This window comes from Phyllobates terribilis, unplaced genomic scaffold, assembly GCF_046119375.1.
Source record: "Phyllobates terribilis strain yellow unplaced genomic scaffold, ASM4611937v1 Scaffold_3__8_contigs__length_932513732, whole genome shotgun sequence".
NCBI classification, from domain to species: domain Eukaryota; kingdom Metazoa; phylum Chordata; class Amphibia; order Anura; family Dendrobatidae; genus Phyllobates; species Phyllobates terribilis.
In genome coordinates this window covers 707,526,964-707,549,461 of record NW_027362763.1, presented here as the reverse complement: position 1 = coordinate 707,549,461, position 22,498 = coordinate 707,526,964, and the positions used below count along the sequence as shown (strand labels likewise).

Sequence of the window (22,498 nt, the reverse complement as noted above, 5' to 3'; positions counted from 1 at the left end):
TTACACCTGTGGATGGGTAAGTATTAGGGGGGCCTCTCTGGAAAAGTTGGGCATCTCTAGGACTGCCCACTTATAAATATCGTTCTTTAATTGACAAAAATGGATCATTCCTCCGTATATATTTCCCTGGCGGCCCCACCTCTATCATCTTGGAAGGACCCAGGAGTAATTATTTTGTATTTCGGTGTTTTGTGTGTATTCTGTAAAATGGCAATTTCATTCTAACGGCATTACACGACCAGCTGGTGCTATAGCCGACATGTTTAATACCCATGAAAGATTCTGTAAATCTTCCAAGCCTTCATTTTATAATTTCATAATCCTGGCGGATTAAACAATAGACACAGAGCAGATAGCGGCCCTGGCAGGTTTAGGGTGGTGGTGCCAGCCATGCCCTATTATTGCTGAAAAATTAAGGTTGTGAGAGGCTTTGGGCTGACAGGTATGGAGGTTCAGCTGGATTTTTGAAAGGTCGATCGCAGCTGTTAAACGACCACCTGTTTAGCCAGGCCGACTGCTTTTCGATGTACACAGAACGATCGTTATCACGATTGTTCTGTGCACAAAGAATATCTCTGTTTTTATCAGCATGTGTCATGTTGAAACTGATAAATCCAAGGCCGACTGTTTACATCTTCCTAGTTGGCAATAAAATATGGAATGACCAGGCTGATCCAGGATCAGGAAAGATCATCTATTTCTTTTCCAGACCCCTTTTTCTAATAATGGGCTGCCCCCTTAAAGAGTAACTAATCTATATTTTTTTTATTTATGGTCCAGTTATTGCTTAGGTGTGATTTTTAGTAATTTCATTGCCTTTATTTTACTTCCCTGTCTCCAATACATTATGCTGCAGTGCTGTTTTACATGCTCAGTTCATGCTTTTTTCGAAGCTGCTTTCACCTGCTGCTCAGCAAAGATCCATACACTATATTCAACCAATTGGTGTACGGGACTTTCCCTGTCTGAGCCTCTCTGATTCCTTCATATCTTCTCAGACAGGGAAACTCCTGTACTACACCGACTGGTTGAATATAGTGTATGGATCTTTGGACGCCAAAAGTGCCGGTCTGCCTACTTACAAACACTTCCGGACTACAAGGCATTGATTCATGACAATCCATCATTATTCTTGCCAAATGTACAGCTCCACAAGGAAACATGTAAAGCAGGAAATATTGAAAGATTTATCAATGTTAAATTATGCTGAAGCATCTTTTTCAAGAACTTGTGCATTGCAATGTTCCTTTGTTATTCTTCCTGGAATTGTATGTATAGTGACAACTGAGCATCATCATTCCCCTGGTCGATAGGACGTTTCAGCATTGATTGTGTGAAATTAGAAGGAACATGCTTCATTGACGAGGGCATAAAACTAGTATTTTTTATTTTTGTTCGTCAGCCAATGACTTCCATGTTACACAGATCAACGATCAGGAAAAAAAAATGTTCTAGCCCAAATCCTCAAGTCACATTTCCAAGAGGAATAACCGAGGTACAACACAAAACTGCATTCTAAGAAAAGGTGCTCCAGCATGCTCCCTGGCACAAGAGATTTGTATTTGTCATCCATAGCTGCAGATGCACTTGTGAAGCACATGCAGGCTCGGACTGGCCCACTGTGGGACAGGAGAGTCCTCCGGTGGGCCCCTCTGAAGGAGTGCTGATGAACCGATGATAGTTTATCTGTCAATAGTGAATCAAGTGCAGTCTAATCATTCAGTAAACAAGCTAACCAATTTAATATTACATAGAAACACAAGTACATTTGTGTACTAGGGTCAGATCATTTTTGCAGGCAGCTGAACAGTGGGCTCCCAGAGTCAACGTTACTGGTGGGCCTTTCCCAAACCATCCTGACACTGAGCACATGGATGACAGGTCAGAGCTCGATTCTGTTCACTACACAGCACTGCTTAGATTAATGACTCTATAGCGGTATCATTTTCCTCCCCGCTATTTCATATGAAGTTGAAGTTTTATGAATGTTCTATCTAATCTCAGTATCAGGCCTCCAACCTTGCGTGGTGCGATCCAGGATTTACTGATCAATGTTCCTTCAGGCACTAAAGATAAGCAGTCAGCGTGCCCTGGAAATGTCACCAGTCAGCAAACACGTCCTACACTGGGGTCAGCCATAGACCTGCCCTATAGCGCACAGTAAGAGTAAAAACTGCTTGATAAAATAAAATGAAGACACAAGCTGGAAATCTGAGACGACACTCCTGATAGTTTCTGGTTGACACGGGGTTATGCCACCGTCCTGGCGTTTGGCAGACCCCTATGGAGACGTCTCTGCGAGTCAAATGCAAACTTATTTAATTCACTAGTAATGGGATCTCCCTAAAATCCGCACTGGTTCCGGTATTGTTTCATTAGTTGTTCTTTATGATGTATTCAGAAGATAATCTAATAATAATGTTGACAATTCACTACAGTATGATGATGACCTGGTAAAGGCGCACTTTAGAGCCCTCCGCCCGGGGGTTTCAAACTCCACCGGGTAAATGGGCCGCACATAGAAAACAATTGACGCTGATAAGCCGCATTCTTTGTGGGATGAGATGACATTTTCTGTGATTTTTTTTTTTTTTTTATACAACTTTTTATTCCATTTGTTTTGTGTGTCAGTAGAATAAAAAAGCTCAATTTTTGTCATTTTTTTTTAGTGTTCATTATATCTGGGTTATAGTCGTTTTGTAGCTTCAGTTGTTGCGATACCAAACGTGTACTTTTTTTTTTACATTCATATTTACATAAACCGGCACTTTTAGCCGTGAAATATTTTTTCTTCAAACTTTATTTTGAATTTTTACCTTTTTTTTTTTTTCATTTTTACTTAGTCCTTATATGGGACTTTAATTTTTATTTGCCTGATCGCTAATTTAATATCCCACAGATATTAGATCTGACACTTTGCCTCGGGTGGCCATGACAGGTACCAGAATCACAGGGTACCGATAGACTTAAAGAGCGCGCCCCCTTCCATCAAATAACCATCTATGGCACGTATGGTCAATAGCAGGAGGGGAAATCATCCTTCATATTCACCTACATCCAGCAATCCAGCAGCGCGGGAAAGAGCCGCCTCAACGCCTAAATAAGGAGCCCCGACATGATGTCATTAAGGGGTGCTGGTGCACTCCTCCTGCTTTCTGCTGTCCCGAGGATGTCTTGGAATTCTGGTTCCCCATGGGCTGAAGATGACAACCTCGGGTGCCCAGCTATAGAGTATATATTAAATGGTTGGCTGATCCCATTGAAATCAGAGAACTTTGACCATCAGGGGACAATGGCTCCTGTTAGCGGTGGAATAGATCAGGTACCAAGTAAACAATCAGTTCTTGAAGTTGATGTGTTAGAAATACTGAATGTGTGAACATAGGCCTAAGCCAAAACTTGAGTCCTCCTCGAGACATGTCATAACTTACAAGACAATTTACTTAGGAAATCAAGACGATTATCCTCTGTTCGCTTAAAGCGTAACCGTCGCTTCAATTTTTATTTCCCAAATTAATAGCACACATGAAAATAAGAACCTTCATAATATAGCTTATCAGAGAAATCTGCTTCTCTCTCCTCCGGGACTGATCTCTCACTCTCAATTCAGGGGTAAAATGGGTCTTCAGTGAATTCAGACTTTTCTATGATGGAGATGACAGTTGGTGATCATGAAGTTCTATGAAGGGAGAGGAGGAGCGAGAGGCAGAGACAGTCATTCTGCTGCAAGTTCTCCTCGAATGTCAGCTGCCCTGGCACATGGGAGACCAGCACCGTCTGTGCTCCACACTATGTCCGTATTCTATTTCCTTCTTGTGACTTTACAATCTCCCTCTACTCTTGAATTAAGTTTTATTCTGCGTTTACATTATGGAAATGGCTCAGGACTAGTCCAGCGGGGCGTTAATTTCCCTGGACTAGTCCTGCCTCCCATCACGTAAACCTTGCAAATATGGGGCGTGCGCAAGACACCCCACCTCCCCAGGCCTGCGCGGGACACTCCGCTTTCCCGGGCATGTGCGGGACACTCCGCTTTCCCGGGCCTGCGCCTGGGCATGTGCGGGACACTCCGCTTTCCCGGGCCTGCGCGGGACGCCCTGCCTCCCCGGGCGTGCACCTGGGCATGTGTGCAGGACACTCCGCTTTCCCAGGCCTGCGCCTGGGCATGTGCTGGACACTCCGCTTTCCCGGGCCTGCGCCTGGGCATGTGCGGGACACTCCGCTTTCCCGGGCCTGTGCGGGACACTCCGCTTTCCCGGGCCTGCACGGGACGCCCTGCCTCCCCGGGCGTGCACCTGGGCATGTGTGCAGGACACTCCGCTTTCCCGGGCCTGCGCCTGGGCATGTGCTGGACACACCGCTTTCCCGGGCCTGCGCCTGGGCATGTGCTGGACACACCGCTTTCCCGGGCCTGCGCCTGGGCATGTGCGGGACACTCCGCTTTCCCGGGCCTGCGCGGGACGCCCTGCCTCCCCGGGCGTGCACCTGGGCATGTGTGCAGGACACTCCGCTTTCCCAGGCCTGCACCTGGGCATGTGCTGGACACTCCGCTTTCCCGGGCCTGCGCCTGGGCATGTGCTGGACACTCCGCTTTCCCGGGCCTGCGCGGGACGCCCTGCCTCCCCGGGCGTGCACCTGGGCATGTGTGCAGGACACTCCGCTTTCCCAGGCCTGCACCTGGGCATGTGCTGGACACTCCGCTTTCCCGGGCCTGCGCCTGGGCATGTGCTGGACACTCCGCTTTCCCGGGCCTGCGCCTGGGCATGTGCTGGACACTCCGCTTTCCCGGGCCTGCGCCTGGGCATGTGCTGGACACTGGTGAAGGTTTTGATTTTGCACAAAATTCATCAACCCACATGTGACATTGTGAAGAATTTGGAAAAAAAATAAAATAACCAGCAACAAGTACAAGAGAAAAAAAAAAAGATCAAAAAAATCCATTACGCACAGGATACTACAGAAAAACCCACAGGATCTCTCTGGATAGACATGTAAAGATGATCTTGTTGCCCCTCTGAGCTGTTTCTGGGGTCAGCAGGTTGCATTGTATATGATACAAGGAATTATTATGGCCTTCCTGCAGCCATAGAAATAAAGGAGACCTGCTGAGGCTCACAGATTAGCGCTCATTCCCTCAATGACCCTGCACCATCGGCGATATGAACAGAGATTAGATATGTTCCTAACTTATAAGCCATAAATGACTTCATTAATGAAATTATTCCGGAGGTTTATGAGCACCGGCTCATACTGATATCAGGGAAGTGACACGATCTATAAATGTCATTAGCGCATGAGTAATAAAATGTGGCCATTTAGTGCAGAGGAACAATTTCTAGGAAGCCACACACTGTGAAATAGATATATATATATCTATTATCTCTCTCAGGTAAGACACAGCCCTACATAAGACCAGTGCCTATCAGTGTCATATGAGCTCGGCCTCCATTAATGAACAGAAATGGTTCATTATGTGCCCTACGGTGACGTTTGGCCCACAAGTGATCGTTGGGGAGGCCTAAATTTTACTACACCCTATGATCGGGGCTGAGACAAGAGGGATGTGTAGTTAAAGGAGTTGCCCGGCCCTGCTCACTTCTGGATCGACAACCCTTGTCCCAAGGTTGGCCCTACACATTGGATGCTTTGGCTGACAGCAATCTCAGCCGCCTCTCCCATACACAGGAGCGCTCAATTCTCTAGGAGAAAGCCAACGTGGTCGCCGGCAATTTATCACTGGGATTACAATGCACTAGGCAGGCCAAAATCAGCCATGCATGATCAACATCTCCCCTGGCCATGGGGTGGTCAGCACCCCCATACACATTAGACTGTCTACCGTACCCATCGATAGACAGGTTTGGCCAACATTAGTTTAATGTGCATGGGGGGCCTTAAGAAGCTGCTCCTTTTAACACCAGTTGAGAGAAGGTGGCCATGTGCGATCTAAAAAAAAAAAAACATTGACTTACAATGAAAAAGGGGTTAATTTTGTCCTTGTACAGTGGAAGGAGAAACTCTGGTGAAACAATAGCCTAAAAGGGAAATGCCCAAAACCGTACTTGTACGGCAGACCGTTTAAGAGAATATCCAGGATGCAAAAAATCTGGAAACATTACCAAATGTGGTAGCGGCCACTAAAGAAATGAGCGTTACAGCTTGAACATAATGATTTGACTTAAACAAAAAAAATATTCTGTGTCAGCTACAAACAACTCACATACAGACCATATACCTGACGCCATGCAAACTACAGTAACAACCAGCTACTGTATATATTAAATCTATAAAAATAAGTTAGGTAGCACACAGACTCCTCATCTGTGCAGAATAAAGAGGCAACAAGCCATTTGCTCCAACTGGCGGCGACACCATCAGCGCATTCCCAGCAGCTGGCAGCGACACCATCAGCGCATTCCCAGCAGCTGGCAGCGACACCATCAGCGCATTCCCAGCAGCTGGCGGCTTTTCAGCTGAAAGTTCTTTTCCAGCTCACACAGAGCCTGCGCTCGCACGTTGGCCGCCTGTAGCCGCTGTTTTAGCTCCGTGCACTTTTCTTGGGTGTGCGGATGTTTGCTCCCAGCACGGTTCTCTTTACTTTCGGTACCAAAGCGGACGATCTGTCTATTGCATATAGAAGACGATGACTCCAAGGAAGGATCTGCAAAGGATAAGAGGCAAAACATGAGCAATTCTGTTATTGAGAATATATCGATCTCAACTACAAAACACATCTATCTACATGTATTAGTAGAGGTTTGGGTTTCTTTTCTAGTGTTATTTAGAACATTAACTGCAGCAAAAGATTAAAAAAAAAAAAAGCCAAAGATCTCAAATAAAATCTGTAATTCCACCACTTTTAATGGCAGCATACGGCACAAGTACGAAGAGGGATGTACTGGACCAACTCCTACAACACCGACACCTTCATTTCTGAGGTCATTAAACCATCCTTTTAGGATGGAAGTGGAACGTTACTAATCACAGTATAAAGAATAATTCTGCAACTAATTCTTCACCATGTCTTACAGTGAAAGTAATTTTTCTTTGGTTTACATCCAGCCGGGTTAGTGTAGCATATGTGGCCCAGATTATAAAATATAATTTATAATCGCCCTTGGAAGATCTGTAGCAAGTTAGTCCTATGCGGGAATATATAAGCTAATCCCTGCTGTAAATGAGTAGGTTAGGGTTTTGTTCTCTGCTGCCTGAGATTATGGTAACACCAGCAGATATTTTTGCCTATTACAGAAGATGGTAAATTGCTAGACACTGGGCGGTACCGGTCTCTAAAACCCATGATTAGGGGCACAGAATGTAAAATTTTGCAGCTGCATTTTTCTTCTACTTGCACCATACGATGTGTAGAAAGCTAAGTGTAATAGGCACAATTGCCAAGAAGAACAGACATTCTGCAAAAATAATTTATTAAACCTAAGAACACGATGAATCAGACAAGGCTCAGGTCCTGATATGAAAGATTAAAAAAAAAAGAAAGGCGACTACACTGGATAGTTCTGCCAATCAATAAAAAGCTTCTAGAGGTTTCCGGTTGGCTTTCATACCTAGACCACTGTCCAGATCAGCACCATAAAGCCGCGGCTCCTTGAGGGGGTTGAAGTTCTTCATCAAGTTCTCTGCCCTGAAAAAAGGAAAAGAAGCAGCAGGTCAAAATCTGCTGACCGGACGTCCCTACACCATACTCTAGATGAGATTTGCTTATGATGTTCTATGTAAATTGGTGAATTTCTCCACTTTATATGCACCAGACAGATGCATTGCATGCACATTTACTCAGCGCACAGGGCAGTTGCTCCCTCCGTGGCATATTGCACCTTCTGTGCCGAGCCTCAGTCAGCAGCGATGAACGAGGGAGCATTGTGTGCTTGTGCCAGGATTCCAGTTGTCCTTCTACAGTTTGACTACTAGTGGCTGCTATTGTTCTGCAATCCTACTCCTTACCACTGGAGGCTGCTGTTGTGTTCTGCAATTACTAAGATGGCAGATTCTGAACCTACGGGATCCATCTTTGTTCCTGTTTGGGCCTACTTAAAGCCACATGGATCTCTCACTCATTGCTTGAGTATTGTGTCTAGCTAGATAGGAAACAATCCGTAGACAGGTGTGAGCTAACACTCTTCTCTCCTCCTCCTCCCCCCCAAACTGCAAGAACTTCTATCGCTTGCTGTTCCTGCTTGCGCTCGTTCGGCAACTGGTTTCCAGTAGTACTACGCCAGTATCATAATAGCTTGAGACACAGATATAGTTGAGAGAGAACCTCTCAGAACAGCTCCAAGTCTGCGTCCATCCCTCTGAATCTGGGAGGCACAATTACGAGCCCTATTTAGGGACAAAGACTGGATGGAGGAAGCCACAATATCGGTACAGCGTGGCAGTACATGTTGAGACTATACAAGAAAGGTTTTCTGTATTTTTTGAGACTACATTTTTCAGTACCTTAGTTTAAAGGGATTTCAAGTGACCGACCTTCTAAAGAGCTATTGATTTACCTTGATAGTTTATCTTCTGCGAGTCTCTCCCGGACACACAGTTCTCTTTCTCGTTCTAGAAAATAAGATACTGCTATAAATATCATGCTATAAATTCATATGACCAAATCTCTCGGTACTAGAATAGACAGAACTCCAGATCGTAATCCCCACATACACCAGTTATCCATTACATTGGGTATAATGTTATGGGTAGGAACATTATGGGAAAGTATCCAGTATGCACCACTGCATAGGTGACGAAAATTATACCGATAAACACTGGCCTATGAGCGTTACCACAACTCAAATCCTTAGGGTAGGGAAAGACTGTTAAGTGTTGGGTCACTGGAGAGTCTAGTGCAGACCCCTACTGATCACGACCATAGTCCCCAAGATCCTGCTCCCCACACCGGACCAAAGGCATTAACGGAAGTTGACATCGCCGAGTGGATGATCAACTGTGGACTTTGTGGATTGATATCGCAGTCAATCATTCAGCAGTGGGAGGAATCTGCATTACAAACCAGCAAATATTAGAGCCCGCTTACGCTCTAGCCGTTCTTCTCGCTCCTTTAGCGCCTTCTCTCGTGCCAGCAGCTGCTGTTCCTTTAACCGTACCTCACCGGGGACCGGATCCGGCTGCAGAAGTCGTTCTTTTTCAGCAGATCGACGAATACGTTTCTCAGATATTCTGTCTTGTTCTTCTGCAATCCACTCTGAAAGTAGCGAATGCTGCAATATCTCCTCAATGGAAGGTCTCAAGTAATCCTAGAAGAAAAAGCAATCAATCCACAGAACGCAAACCTGCAAGGTGAGCCTGGTGGGCAGCCTATGTAGTGCTCCATCAAGGGACCCTCGTGACATTTAATGTCGCAGCTAACTACATAGCTCAGCCACAACCTCCCTCATTGTACTCTGGCCCAGATCTACCACTGAAAAATTAATTTTAGAAGATAATTGCCACCACTTTGAGAATTTGATATTCCTGCCCCCCCCCCTCCCCCCCACTAATCCTGAAAATGAAGGGGGGGGGGGGGGTGTCGAAATCAAATCAGCAGCACTCCCTGGCCACCCGGCTGTGCTGAAATCTGCAGTTAGACCAGGTCATATAAGAAGATTATGCTCATGTCGCCTCTTGAGCTGCCCAGAGCTCTGCAGTCTCTTCACTTCCTGGTGGGTGGGCTCTCCTCTGAGTGACATTTCTGGTGAGTAGTGGAACTATAAAACTCAGCACAAGTTCTGCTGTAACACATTCAGCCATCAGCAATATGTTCTGGGTCGACATTGTTATCGCTGGATTTACACAGAGATAACAGGGCATATGAACAAGTACATGGCTCAGCCGTGATTAGGAGAACTGCTCTTAAAGATGCCCATGGTAGGGGCTGGTGATTTTACAATAGAAGCTTGTCAGGAGCCAAGAGGGTGGATTGAGCAGATAACTGCTGCGCAGAAGTGGCTGGGATGTCAGGAGTTAACCCCCCATCAGGCGTTAACTACTGTGCACTTTCAGCCAGGGTCGATGGAAACTAGCTGTACACCATAACAGATAAAAGCTTTCATTGCAGGAAAATGAGAGTAGATCGAAAGAGCAAGTCAATCGCAAACTTGCTTATTTTCATGCTGTTTAAATAAAGCAATTTAAGATCAAAATACCCCTTGAAATAGGTTGTCCCTTTTCAGAAGACATTAGTCCCCAGGCACAGTTATAAAACAAACTGCACATTACTCACCATATGTATCACAACAGCCAACCAGGGAGCTCAGCAGCTAATGTCCGTGTAAACAGGATGCCCTGTGCTGTTGAGGCGACATCTGCTCTATATCGGACACTGGGAGCAGCAGCAACGACTCCATAGTGGACCCGAAGAATTGGCAAGTAAGTAGATTATACGTGGATGGCGCTGGGACCAAAAATAAGTTTATGTGACCGTATCCCTCGAGATCGGAAGATCCCTTTATATAATATGGCCAGCAGGTGGCATCTTCTTGCTCAATGTTACTGAGGCCTGCATAGAAGCTTGGGGACCACAGCACTTTCTACCACTGGAAGAGGTTCTCTGGGCTTTAAATTAGGCCTGTGTATAATGGAGCCCTGGGTGTTGGTATACAGTTCATCACAGGCAGCTGCATCCACCCCGCTTCTGCAAAAAGGTCATTATTATTTAACTACAACTATACAGAAATATACCTTGAGATTTAGCATTTTCGTAAGAGCTTGGTTCAGTTCTTCCGAATATCGATAGGGGATTCTCCGAAATTTCCCTATTCTTATTTTTTCTGCCAACTCTTTTTGGTTAAAGGCAGTAAATGGAGGCCTTAAGAAAAAAAAAAACAATAAGATTCCATATTGGTATAGTACAATTAGCTATGGTTAGAAAGTGGTGGTCTCCTGAAGACCAGTTAGGACATTATGTGCTTTATAGCCCCTCCAAACACAGTAAAGTCACCACCACGACCAGCAGAGACGCCCTTTTCCTTTTTTCCCCGTAATAAGGGGACATTCTCTGGACAGCCCCTTTAATGAAGTGCAAATTATATAAAAAAAACACTTAAAAATTAGGTTGCTCTTGAAGTAAGAGGAGGCGATACTTACGACAGAGCGCACAGCTCATACAGCAGGCAGCCCAGCGACCAGATGTCAGACTTCTCATTGTAGGACATTCTGTTCATCTGCTCCTAGACGACACAAGGTCAAGGAACCAAAGTCAATGCCGGCACCAAGAAATGGTTCCTACTGCTCAGTTATAATGAGAAGAGAGAGAAACTGATTTATAGAGCAGGACTTGTTGATTGTGGTGTACCATGACCAGATTTAGAGGGGTTTTCCAGTCTTACTATAAGATTAGCCCAATATCAGATCATGGGGCTCCAATATCCACAACCTTGAAGACTGAACAGCTCTGTACACAGTGTAGCAGCTTTTCCTGGATTCTGAAGCTCAGGTCCCATTCACTTCAATAGGAACCAAGTTGCAGTAACAGCCATGACACTATGTGGCGCTGTACTGTTTGGCTCCATTCAAGGCTTCTATCAGCTGATCAAGTGTGATCCCCCCAATAATCTGATATTAACAACTTTAGAAAAACAAGAAAATGTGCAAAATTCACCATGAATGCGACCTCCCATTGTGTACGATGCTGAAATCTGCACAGAAACGGATTTAAAAGTCCATAAGTTAAATTTTCCGCATGATGTTCCCAGCACGTGGAGCAGATTTGTAAGATATCAACCAGCCGTGTGCTGGATTCTGCTCCAGAACTCATGGACTGTCTGGTAAGATTAATCACACGACTGATTGGGTCAATGACCAGCACGCATCCGATGATACAGATATATATAGTACTTACAGGAGACATGTAATACGGCGTGCCAACAAAGGTTTTTGCAAAACTGGTATCATGGTGCAATATCCTGGCCAAACCAAAGTCGCCAAGTTTGACGTTCTTCTTGGCATCGAGGAATATATTGGCAGGTTTCAGGTCCCGGTGGAGAACAGTATGGCCGCCATCGCTCCGCTTGTGACAGTCTTTTAGGGCCAACGCAACCTGGGCGAATACTCGCAGTATGAAGTCTTCTTCTAAGTATTGCCTGAGGGGAGCAAGAGATACGAAGGCAAGAACGTCACTAAATGCAGGCATGACGTGGACAGGAGCATACATAAAAGGGAGGAAAATGGCGTCCAATCTCATGTTACAGGGCAGGACAGGCTGAGACCAGTCCCCTCCTGATCTATAACTGCTGCCTGCAGATCAGACGCCGGGATCCATTAGTATATAGGTACAATACGGGATCCAGCACCTGCCCGTAGTACGGAGACCGGCGCTTACCTGTCCTTGGTGCACTTGGCGATCAGGCTGGCCAGGTCTCCCCCCTCGCAGTACTCCATCACGATGTACAGGGTAGTATTGCTGCGGTCTATTATACGGTCATAGTAGCGCACAATATTGGGGTGTTTCAGTTCCCGTAACAAGTTCACTTCGGACACCAGCATCTGCTTCTCGGACTCGCTCATGGTGCCGTAGTCCAGCTCTTTCCACACAAGCACCTGCAAGACGGATATGGATTAGTATTGTTAAAGGAGAAATAGATCCAGCTCACCAAACGTCCAAAAATTAAAATTCAAAAAAATCCATCTTGATTGTTTACACTATCAAAAATCCATATCTAGAATTTGGGAAACAGGGGTTACCAATGTTTATAGTTTAAGAACAAGTGCTGTTTGAAACGCGTATGATAAATCAGCATTGTATCCCATGTTTCCATAATTCCAGATATGGATTTTTGATAGTGTAAACAATCAAGATGGATTTTAAAAAAAAAAAAAAAAAAAAAAAAAAAAAAGATTAAAATTTTGGTGAGCAGGATCTATTTCTCCTATACCTCTGTATCCTAGTGCTGGCAGAACGCTTGATTGCGTGTTCCTGGACGGACTGAAGTCGCTGGAGGGTAAGAGTGTTAAAGCCCTTTTTTCTGTATATTAGTATTGTTATAAATGAGAGTCTATAATAAAGCGAGATTTCCCTAACTGCAGGAGATCACGTAGAGGGGCTGTGCTGCAACACCACAATAGTTAGGCCGGGCAGACACTGGAGGATCGGCATGGGGTCTGCCAGCACTATGGGGTGTGGGGTCTGCAGCAGCTGACACAAGACTTGTGTGTCCTGTTCTGAAGGAAAGTCCGAGCCACCGATGCCAAGACACAAAGCGATCAGACAGGAGCTGCTGTGAGAAGTTTACTGTGTCTTCAAATGTCTCATCTCAATTTATACTGAGTTTGTTTTGTTTTTCCTCAGTCCCATTGCCAGATATACAACATCCAGCCCCAATCCTCAGCTGGCACCAACGTCAGCACAAACACTGTGCGCCCACCGGGAGCTTCATGGCCGAGCAGCTGCATGCAGCCGTACATCACCAAGCACAATGCCGAGTGGCGGATGGAGTGGTGTAAAGCCGCCACCACTGGACTCTGGAGGAGATGTGTTCTGTGCAGTGACGGATCGCACTCCTCTATCTGGCGTCTGATGGACCAGTCTGGGTTTGGTGAAGGTCAGGAGAATGTTACCCCCTGACTGCATTGTGCCCACTGTACAGATGGTGGAGGAAGATAATGCTATGGGCTGTTATCAGGAGTTGGTTTCGGCCTCTTAGTTCCCGTGAAGGGAACTCTTAATTCTTCAGCACAAGGCATTTTGGACAATTGTAGCTTTCAGCTTTGTGGTGACAGTTTGGAGAAGACCTCTTTCTGTTCCCCATGACTGTGCACAGCACCCAAGCTCCAAACAGACATAGTTTATTTATTCTCATATAGCGCCATTAACTCCACAGACATTACTGGCCGAGTCAGTTTGGTGGAAGAACATGAGCAGCTGCACAGAGCCCGGACCCCAACCTCATCCAACACCTATACTGGAGACTGTGACCCCAGCCCCCACCAAGTCAGAGTCTGACATCACAAATCCTCTTCTGGGCAAAAAGGACAGAATTAGAAGAAGATGTGAAAAGCTCCTATAAGTGTCACGTGTAGATATCACAATAGTGCATGTTACACACCCGGGGGTTTGGGTCCCCCCCCCCCTTGTAAGAAGTGTTGAGGGTATACAGACTCATCCACTGTGGAAACAAGATCTGCAGCATTGAAGAAATGCTACGATTATTTGCATTGCAGTAATTGTCATTCTTTGAGAGAGGGGGAGGAATTGTACGACACGTGCCGGACTGTAGCAGATCCGCAGATCTCCAGGTGAGCGCCATGGTGCATTGTATTGGCCAACAAGACCTCAGTATTGCAGGGGTCAGGGCATTGTGCAGCCTGTGCCGCCCAGGGGAGGAGAGGAGGGTCACATTAGGAGGCATTAGATTGGGGTCAGAGCTCCGGAATAGTAATCTGAACACTGATGAAGGCTTTGCAGCGCTGTAGACACCGGTCACATTGTGCAGCGGAGACTCCAGCCCCCGTCAGACACAATGCAGGCGATCAGAGACCCCCTGACATGTACATTGCTGTCAGAGCACACATATGTGGCCCCAGGGCAGGTACCAGTCACCCTATTGGCCAGTAACCGCGACTAACAAGGAATGCAGCCGGCCCCAATCACTGCTGTTTAACCATTTAGAGGCCACTGACAGACAGATGGATTTTAATTATAGAAAGCAGAAAAATTAAAAGCCTCCCAGGTTGGAAGGGGTTAAGGAGTGGGAGCAGGCACCAGGTGGGTCGTTATTGGTAACTAACCAATCTCTGGTGTCACTCACAGCCTCCAGCACTGACTGTACGGGAGCGACCGTCACTCAGGATGTGCAGGTGGTCACACATCGCTCCAGCGCCCCCTTGTGGCTGCAGCAGTCCCCCGATCCGCTCTACCTTGCCATCGGCTTTCCTGCGGATCTTCTGACACTTCCCATAGGAGCCGGAGCCGATCGTGTACAGCACCTCGTAGTCCTCCACCCTGGACGGCATGCTGATGTCCCCCTCCGGCTCGCCGTACACTCCCTCCCACTGCTCAGGCTCCGGAGACGCAGCCGACTCCACACACACAGAACACTAGAAACGGTTTAAACGTCGTGCCTTCCCAGCGTCCTGCGCGTCCATTAGTCGCAGACTTAAGCTTGATTGGCTAACGGCTCTTGACATCTCACTTGCTGATTGGTCGCTGCGATCAACACAGAATTGGGACCGCCCAGGTTGTGGTTGGAAGGAATGGGCGGGGCTTATAGGGCTGGTTGCCTAGAGACGGACGCGGCGCGAATCCAGAGCGGGCACTGAAAAGATGGCCTTAGGTCACGTGACCTGCTGCTGTAGCGTAACAGGAGCTGAGCTGTACCGTCACAGCGCCACCTGCAGCTCAGCAGGAGCACAGCAGGCTGGAAAACTACAGAGAAAATCACCAGTCATGAGCAGAATTAAGCGATTTTTCGTTTTTCCTTTGTATTTTTCCTTCCCCTCCTCTAAGAGCCCTGACTTTAATATTCCTCATTTGACATAGCTGTAGAAAAACTTGTTTTTTTAGGCGACGAGTTGTAGTTTTGAATTACATTGTTCACTTTACTATAAAATGTGCTGAAAACAGGAAAATATACAAATGTAACAAAAAACGATTGCGCCATTTTTTAAGTTTAATTTTTACATCTCCTGGTCAACCATAGACTTATATACATATATATCCTCTTACTGTCGGGGGTCCTCGGGGCCCAGTTCTAGGCCTCCTCCTCTTACTGTCGGGGGTCCTCGGGGCTCAGTTCTAGGCCTCCTCCTCTTACTGTCGGGGGTCCTCGGGGCTCAGTTCTAGGCCTCCTCTTACTGTCGGGGGTCCTCAGGGCTCAGTACTAGGCCTCCTCTTACTGTCGGGGGTCCTCGGGGCTCAGTACTAGGCCCCCTCCTCTTACTATTGGGGGTCCTCAGGGCTCAGTACTAGGTTCCCTCTTACTGTTGGGGGTCCTCAGGGCTCAGTGCTAGGCCTCCTCCTCTTAGTGTCGGGGGTCCTCGGGGTTCAGTACTAGGCCCCCTCCTCTTACTGTCGGGGGTCCTCGGGGCTCAGTACTAGGCCCCCTCTTACTGTCTGGGGTCCTCGGGGCTCAGTACTAGACCCCCTCCTCTTACTGTTGGGGGTCCTCGGGGTTCAGTACTAGGCCCCCTCTTACTGTCGGGGGTCCTCAGGGTTCTGTCCTAGGCCCCCTCCTCTTACTGTCGGGGGTCCTCAGGGCTCAGTACTAGGCCCCCTCCTCTTACTATTGGGGGTCCTCAGGGCTCAGTACTAGGCCCCCTCCTCTTACTGTTGGGGGTCCTCAGGGCTCAGTACTAGGCCTCCTCCTCTTAGTGTCGGGGGTCCTCGGGGTTCAGTACTAGGCCCCCTCCTCTTACTGTCGGGGGTCCTCGGGCCTCAGCACTAGGCCCCCTCCTCTTACTGTCTGGGGTCCTCGGGGCTCAGTACTAGACCCCCTCTTCTTACTGTTGGGGGTCCTCAGGGCTCAGTGCTAGGCCCCCTCCTCTTACTGTCGGGGGTCCTCGGGGTTCAGTACTAGGCCCCCTCCTCTTACTGTCGGGGGTCCTCAGGATTCCGTCCTAGGCCCCCTCCTCTTACTGTCGGGGGTCCTCAGGGCTCAGTACTAGGAAGGTGGCAAGACAGGCCATGCGGAAGATGACCCAAAGGGATGGTGTGGACGCTTTTCTCATGGCTTTCAAGAGGGTGGCGGACGGCAGAGACTTCCACCAGAGCAGTGGGCGAAGGTGCTGGCGCCATATTTGACAGGCGAAACCCAAAAGGCGTATTATGACTTAGCATTGCAGGACGCCAAGGAATATACCAAGTTAAAGGCCTAAATCTTGGCACGCCTGGGAGTGACTATGTCGGTTAGGGTCCAACTTTGCAATTATTGGGGAGATATTGCATATTGTATCGGGTGACTAAACTGAGGGGAGGAGAAATCGTGGAACAGCTGTTGGTTCCAGGTCCCTATTGGCGGAGAGTTTTAGGCATGGCCCATTCACATGTTCTGGGGGACATCTGGGTGTAGAAAAAACTCAGGAGAGGATAATGTGGAGGTTCTATTGGCCTGGATGTTACCGGGAGATCCTAAATTATTGTAGGTCCTGCCTCGCCTGCCAGATAACTGCTCCCTTTTCTCACTTCCGAAGTCCCCTAGTACCATTACCTGTTATAGAGCTCCCATGTGAGAGAATAGCCATGGACATAGTAGTTCCCCCGGGTGGTCATGGACTATGCGACTCGTTACCCCGAGGCTGTACCACTAAGGAACTCATCTGCCAAGAGTGTAGCCCGAGAGCTTGTACATATTTTTTCTAGCACGTGCCTTACAAAGGAGATCTTGATGGACCAAGGGACACCCTTCATGAGAAATGTGATGAAGGAGCTGTGTCCTCCAGATTGCCCAGCTGCGAACATCCGTCTACCATCCACAGACGGACGGCCTAGTCGAGCGCTTCAATAAGACCTTAAAGGGGTATTCCCATCTCCAAGATCCTATCCCAATATGTAGTAGTTGTAATAATAATAATATTAGCAAATACCTTCAATTAGAAATGTAGTATAGTATTTTTGATTCGCTATGCCACTTACCTCATGTGCAGGTGACTCACCCCCTGGGCCATGTTGTGCTGCGTTGCGCATGCGGGGATACCCGGAGCCGGATCCGATGGGGGTAGTAGTCTTTGTGTGGCGGTGACCCGGTCCGCGCCCAGGGTGGTCAAACTAAGTGGCAGTTATTGGTATGATGGTATTAGTGTCCGACTACGCCACCCGTTGATTTGCGGTCGCAAGGCCGCCACTGCAAAACAGTCCGCTGAGGCCGATGGTATATATGTGCAGCTATGGTGGTATAACCCCCAACGGGAGAGGTATAGCCTCAGGGCAGCCGGTGCGGGTGAAGGGAGTGATAGTAAGAGCGTCCCGGTACCTATGGTGCTGGTGGTGCGATGGAACACAGAGACTGATTGCAGTTTTCAATGCTTTACTCACAGTTGTTATTAACGTCAGTCCTGCAGGTGATGACGACCCGAGCCATGCTGCGTCCACCAGGTACGGGGCTCGACCAACCCCCAGGCAGTTCCAGAGTGTGACCTTGAACTCCTTTCCCCGTTCCTTTCTCTGGCCGTCCCCACTAGGGACCCACCCATGTCCAGCTTCCTCGGGCCTTCTGGTGGCGAAACCTTTCTCCGGTCTCCCTGACCCTATGTGGCGTGCCTTCGTGGTGGGTGTAGTGAGTGGTCGCACCAAGACGTGGCCACGACCTCCGGTTCCTGGCTGAGGATAAGTGGCCTCCACCAGTTTGGGATCCGGTACCCTGATCTGCCAACCCTTCACCCGCTGACTCCTAGCGTGTTCGGGTTCCTTCTTGCTTCATGTCTCTGGGCCTTTCCTTATGTTTCATTCTTTCCTTGCTTCTTGTTCCTTTCTTCTTCACTCTTGCTCCCTCCAGGGGCAGCACCCAGACAGGGCTGCTGCTCCCTGTCACTCCTCTTCTCACTCTTCTTCTATCTGACTGAACTCACTCCTAAGATGGTGCCCACCTTTTATACTCCCTCTGACACCCGAGCCCAGGTGACTAGCAACCAATGGGCTCCTTCCTATGCCCAGAAACCCACTCCCATCTGCTCCTACACCACTGGGATATTCCTCCCCCCCCTCCCCACTCCAGCCAGGAACAGAAGCTGTCGTACCTGCACATCTTTCTAGTGGGAGTACCGTCGGTCTGTTCCTCGGAAATGGGGTGTGTGTGGTGCATGCAGCTAACTGAGTTCTAGTCCACACTCCATCCTTACCCGGGGGTGGAATACCACACCTCTGGTTCGAGGTGCAATACCCCTGTAGCAGCCGAGCCCTCGGGGTGCTACATTCCCCCCTGGTAAACCACAGCACGTCCTCGGGCTGAAACAGAGCAAAACAATTACTAACTTACAAAAATTTTAAAGTGCACTCATATATAAGACGTTAACCAAAAACTCATCCCTTTATGGGAGGTACTCTTTTCTTCTTTCTCTTAACGTTACGGATATCAACGCTTTTGCTAATGCCACGGGAACTCTTTTGTAGAAAACACGATATACAAAACTTCAGCATCGTTACTGTTAGCAGCATTATAAAACTTTCACATTTAGACATTTTTCATATAAAACATTTTCAACATTCTTGACTTCTTGGGATCTGGCCGCTGTGCAACTCACGACCTGATAAAGTGCAACAGTCACTGTTTCTTGAGATTGGGAAGGGTTCTTACAAAACCAATAGGGGGCGCTTTAGGAAGCGCAACTAAGTACAGGGTCGGCCGCTCTCAGTCCTCAGCCAGGTAGAGGGAAAGGATGACCGCTCTCAGTCCTCGGTCAGGTTAGGGATTAGGGCAAAACAGGCAACAGTTCTCTTTCTGTCCCAACGGGGACCACACTCTTTGTGGAAACAGTCCCACAACAGTCCTTATACCCGATCGGGTAACTATTTACATCTCCTCTTTTACCGTTTACGATTTACGGTGTCCTCCACACGCTCCTTTCTCTTCCTCAGGTTCAGACCCGTCCGGGCCCTCTTTCTTCTCCTCCTGGTACGATAACTCCTCCTCCTCCTTGACCCGGTGGACATGAAGGGCGTACCATCCCTTCACTCCCTTATGCCTGGTATAGGTGACGGTATCTCCAGGCACCAGGTCCCGTCCACTGTGCCCCTCCGGTAGGTGGGACTCTACATCGCTTCTGTTTACAAACACCTGGCTCATGGTCTTCGGGTCTTAGATGATGCCCCAGCCACATGCCATGAGAAACTTAACAACAGTCCCGGTGACTCGGGGACCGTGAGCTGTATGGGGGGTCCTGGCGGGCCCCGGCTGGGGTGCAGCGCCCGCAGGCACTCGGCCTTTTAACCTGGCCGGTGACTTTCTGATCGTGCCCGATGTTGGGGAGCACGGTCCAGGGCGAGGCTCCGCTGCAGAGCTTGCTGCTGGAGGGCTGACTGCTGGTGATGGAGGCACGGCGGGTGGCGCGGCACCCAGAGCTTCGGGTTCCACGGCGGGAGGTAGGGGCAGGTCCGCGGCCTCAGGGCCCGGAGTAACGGCGTCCCCCTTACTTGTCGTTGCGGCCTCCCCCGCGGCGTCGTCCTCGGCCTCCGATCCGCTTCTGCTGCCTCTCGGGATGGACGCGGTGCTGGATGGTGGCTGCGGCAGTGAAGCTCTCCTCCGTATCCGACATCCTCCTCCCCCCTGGTGGACCGTGGCCTACCTTGCGATGATCCTCTTCCGTAGGCCGCGGCTCCGCAGTGGATCGTCAGGGTCGAGGACCTTCCGTCGCGCTCCTGTGACGTCGGCGTCGCTGGGCTCCCTCCAGGACCCGACGCAACGTCCGGACGTGAGGCGGGGCTTCAATTCTCGCGGGCTTTCGGAGTCCACGCCCCTCTTCTTCCCGCGCGGCGTCCTCAAGATGGCGTCCAATGGCGGGAAAGCTCCTCGGATGGCGGGAAGAAGGCAGAAGATGGCGTCGGATGGCGGGAATCGGCTCCAGATGGCGGGAAACGACTCCGGACGGCGGGAAACTTCACCACAGGTAAGTATAAAAGTCTCTTTTTTCAGGCACGCAGTACCCGGTGGTTGCGGGCACGAAATCCTGCCGACTACGCCAAAGTTGACTCACCCCCTGGGCCATGTTGTGCTGCGTTGCGCATGCGGGGATACCCAGAGCCGGATCCGATGGGGGTAGTAGTCTTCGTGTGGCGGTGACCCGGTCCGCGCTCAGGGTGGTCAAACTAAGTGGCAGTTATTGGTATGATGGTATTAGTGTCCGACTACGCCACCCGTTGATTTGCGGTCGCAAGGCCGCCACTGCAAAACAGTCCGCTGAGGCCGATGGTATATATGTGCAGCTATGGTGGTATAACCCCCAACGGGAGAGGTATAGCCTCAGGGCAGCCGGTGCGGGTGAAGGGAGTGATAGTAAGAGCGTCCCGGTACCTATGGTGCTGGTGGTGCGATGGAACACAGAGACTGATTGCAGTTTTCAATGCTTTACTCACAGTTGTTATTAACGTCAGTACTGCAGGTGATGACGACCCGAGCCATGCTGCGTCCACCAGGTACGGGGCTCGACCAACCCCCAGGCAGTTCCAGAGTGTGACCTTGAACTCCTTTCCCCGTTCCTTTCTCTGGCCGTCCCCACTAGGGACCCACCCATGTCCAGCTTCCTCGGGCCTTCTGGTGGCGAAACCTTTCTCCGGTCTCCCTGACCCTATGTGGCGTGCCTTCGTGGTGGGTGTAGTGAGTGGTCGCACCAAGACGTGGCCACGACCTCCGGTTCCTGGCTGAGGATAAGTGGCCTCCACCAGTTTGGGATCCGGTACCCTGATCTGCCAACCCTTCACCCGCTGACTCCTAGCGTGTTCGGGTTCCTTCTTGCTTCATGTCTCTGGGCCTTTCCTTATGTTTCATTCTTTCCTTGCTTCTTGTTCCTTTCTTCTTCACTCTTGCTCCCTCCAGGGGCAGCACCCAGACAGGGCTGCTGCTCCCTGTCACTCCTCTTCTCACTCTTCTTCTATCTGACTGAACTCACTCCTAAGATGGTGCCCACCTTTTATACTCCCTCTGACACCCGAGCCCAGGTGACTAGCAACCAATGGGCTCCTTCCTATGCCCAGAAACCCACTCCCATCTGCTCCTACACCACTGGGATATTCCTCCCCCCCCTCCCCACTCCAGCCAGGAACAGAAGCTGTCGTACCTGCACATCTTTCTAGTGGGAGTACCGTCGGTCTGTTCCTCGGAAATGGGGTGTGTGTGGTGCATGCAGCTAACTGAGTTCTAGTCCACACTCCATCCTTACCCGGGGGTGGAATACCACACCTCTGGTTCGAGGTGCAATACCCCTGTAGCAGCCGAGCCCTCGGGGTGCTACACAGGCAATACAGGACCTTAGGTATCCATGGTTACGTCCACTGATAAAGTGACAGTAAGCTAGCTAGCTGCTAGTGGTCGTAACCGTGGATACCTAAGGTCCTGTATTGCCTGCACATGAGGTAAGTGGCATAGCGAATCAAAAATACTATACTACATTTCTAATTGAAGGTATTTGCTAATATTATTATTATAACTACTACATATTGGGATAGGATCTTGGAGATGGGAATACCCCTTTAAAGGCGATGCTCAAGATGGTCATTGAGAACGATGGTTGAGACTGGGACTATCGGCTTCCATTCCTGCTCTTCTCTGTCAGAGAAGTTTCTCAAGCCTCCACTGGTTTCTCTGACTCGCCCCCTGGGCCGTGGGGCACTCGGATCCGGGCAGTAGGGGAACGATGGGAGTAGTAGTGGCAACCCGGTTCCATGGCTCAGGGTGGTCAGGCCAGTGGTAGTCCGTTATGTGCTGTTGATTATGTCCGACTACGCCACCCGTGGATTGCGGTTATTAGGAACCGCCGCTGCATGCAGACCGCTGGGGCTGATGAGGTGTGCAGCTAGGGTAGTATGACTCCCCACGGGAAGAGTGAGGCCCCAGGGCAGTATAATGGATGGTGG

General features: G+C 49.0%; 1 protein-coding gene across 1 annotated transcript; it reads right to left on the bottom strand.

Annotated features, from left to right (window-relative positions):
• Window positions 1–1,507: 1,507 nt before the first annotated feature.
• NEK2 (NIMA related kinase 2) lies at window positions 1,508–15,124 on the bottom strand. Its single transcript, XM_073671986.1, has 9 exons — window positions 14,857–15,124; window positions 12,323–12,540; window positions 11,843–12,083; window positions 11,089–11,171; window positions 10,684–10,810; window positions 9,041–9,260; window positions 8,511–8,565; window positions 7,566–7,642; window positions 1,508–6,661 (listed from the first exon to the last, which is right to left on the bottom strand). The coding sequence occupies exons 1-9, from the start codon at window positions 14,950–14,952 to the stop codon at window positions 6,441–6,443; spliced, it is 1,338 nt and encodes a 445-aa protein (XP_073528087.1). The 5' UTR covers window positions 14,953–15,124; the 3' UTR covers window positions 1,508–6,440.
• Between the last annotated feature and the right edge of the window lie 7,374 nt (window positions 15,125–22,498).

Excerpts from the sequence above, each read along its gene's own strand:
- NEK2 (XM_073671986.1), bottom strand. The coding sequence starts at position 14,952 with ATGCCGTCCAGGGTGGAGGACTACGAGGTGCTGTACACGATCGGCTCC. Across the intron at positions 12,541-14,856 it reads GCAGGAAAGCCGATGGCAAG|GTGCTTGTGTGGAAAGAGCT; the intron begins GTAGAGCGGATC and ends TCCGTCTTGCAG. Across the intron at positions 11,172-11,842 it reads CGCCGTATTACATGTCTCCT|GAGCAGATGAACAGAATGTC; the intron begins GTAAGTACTATA and ends TGTGTCGTCTAG.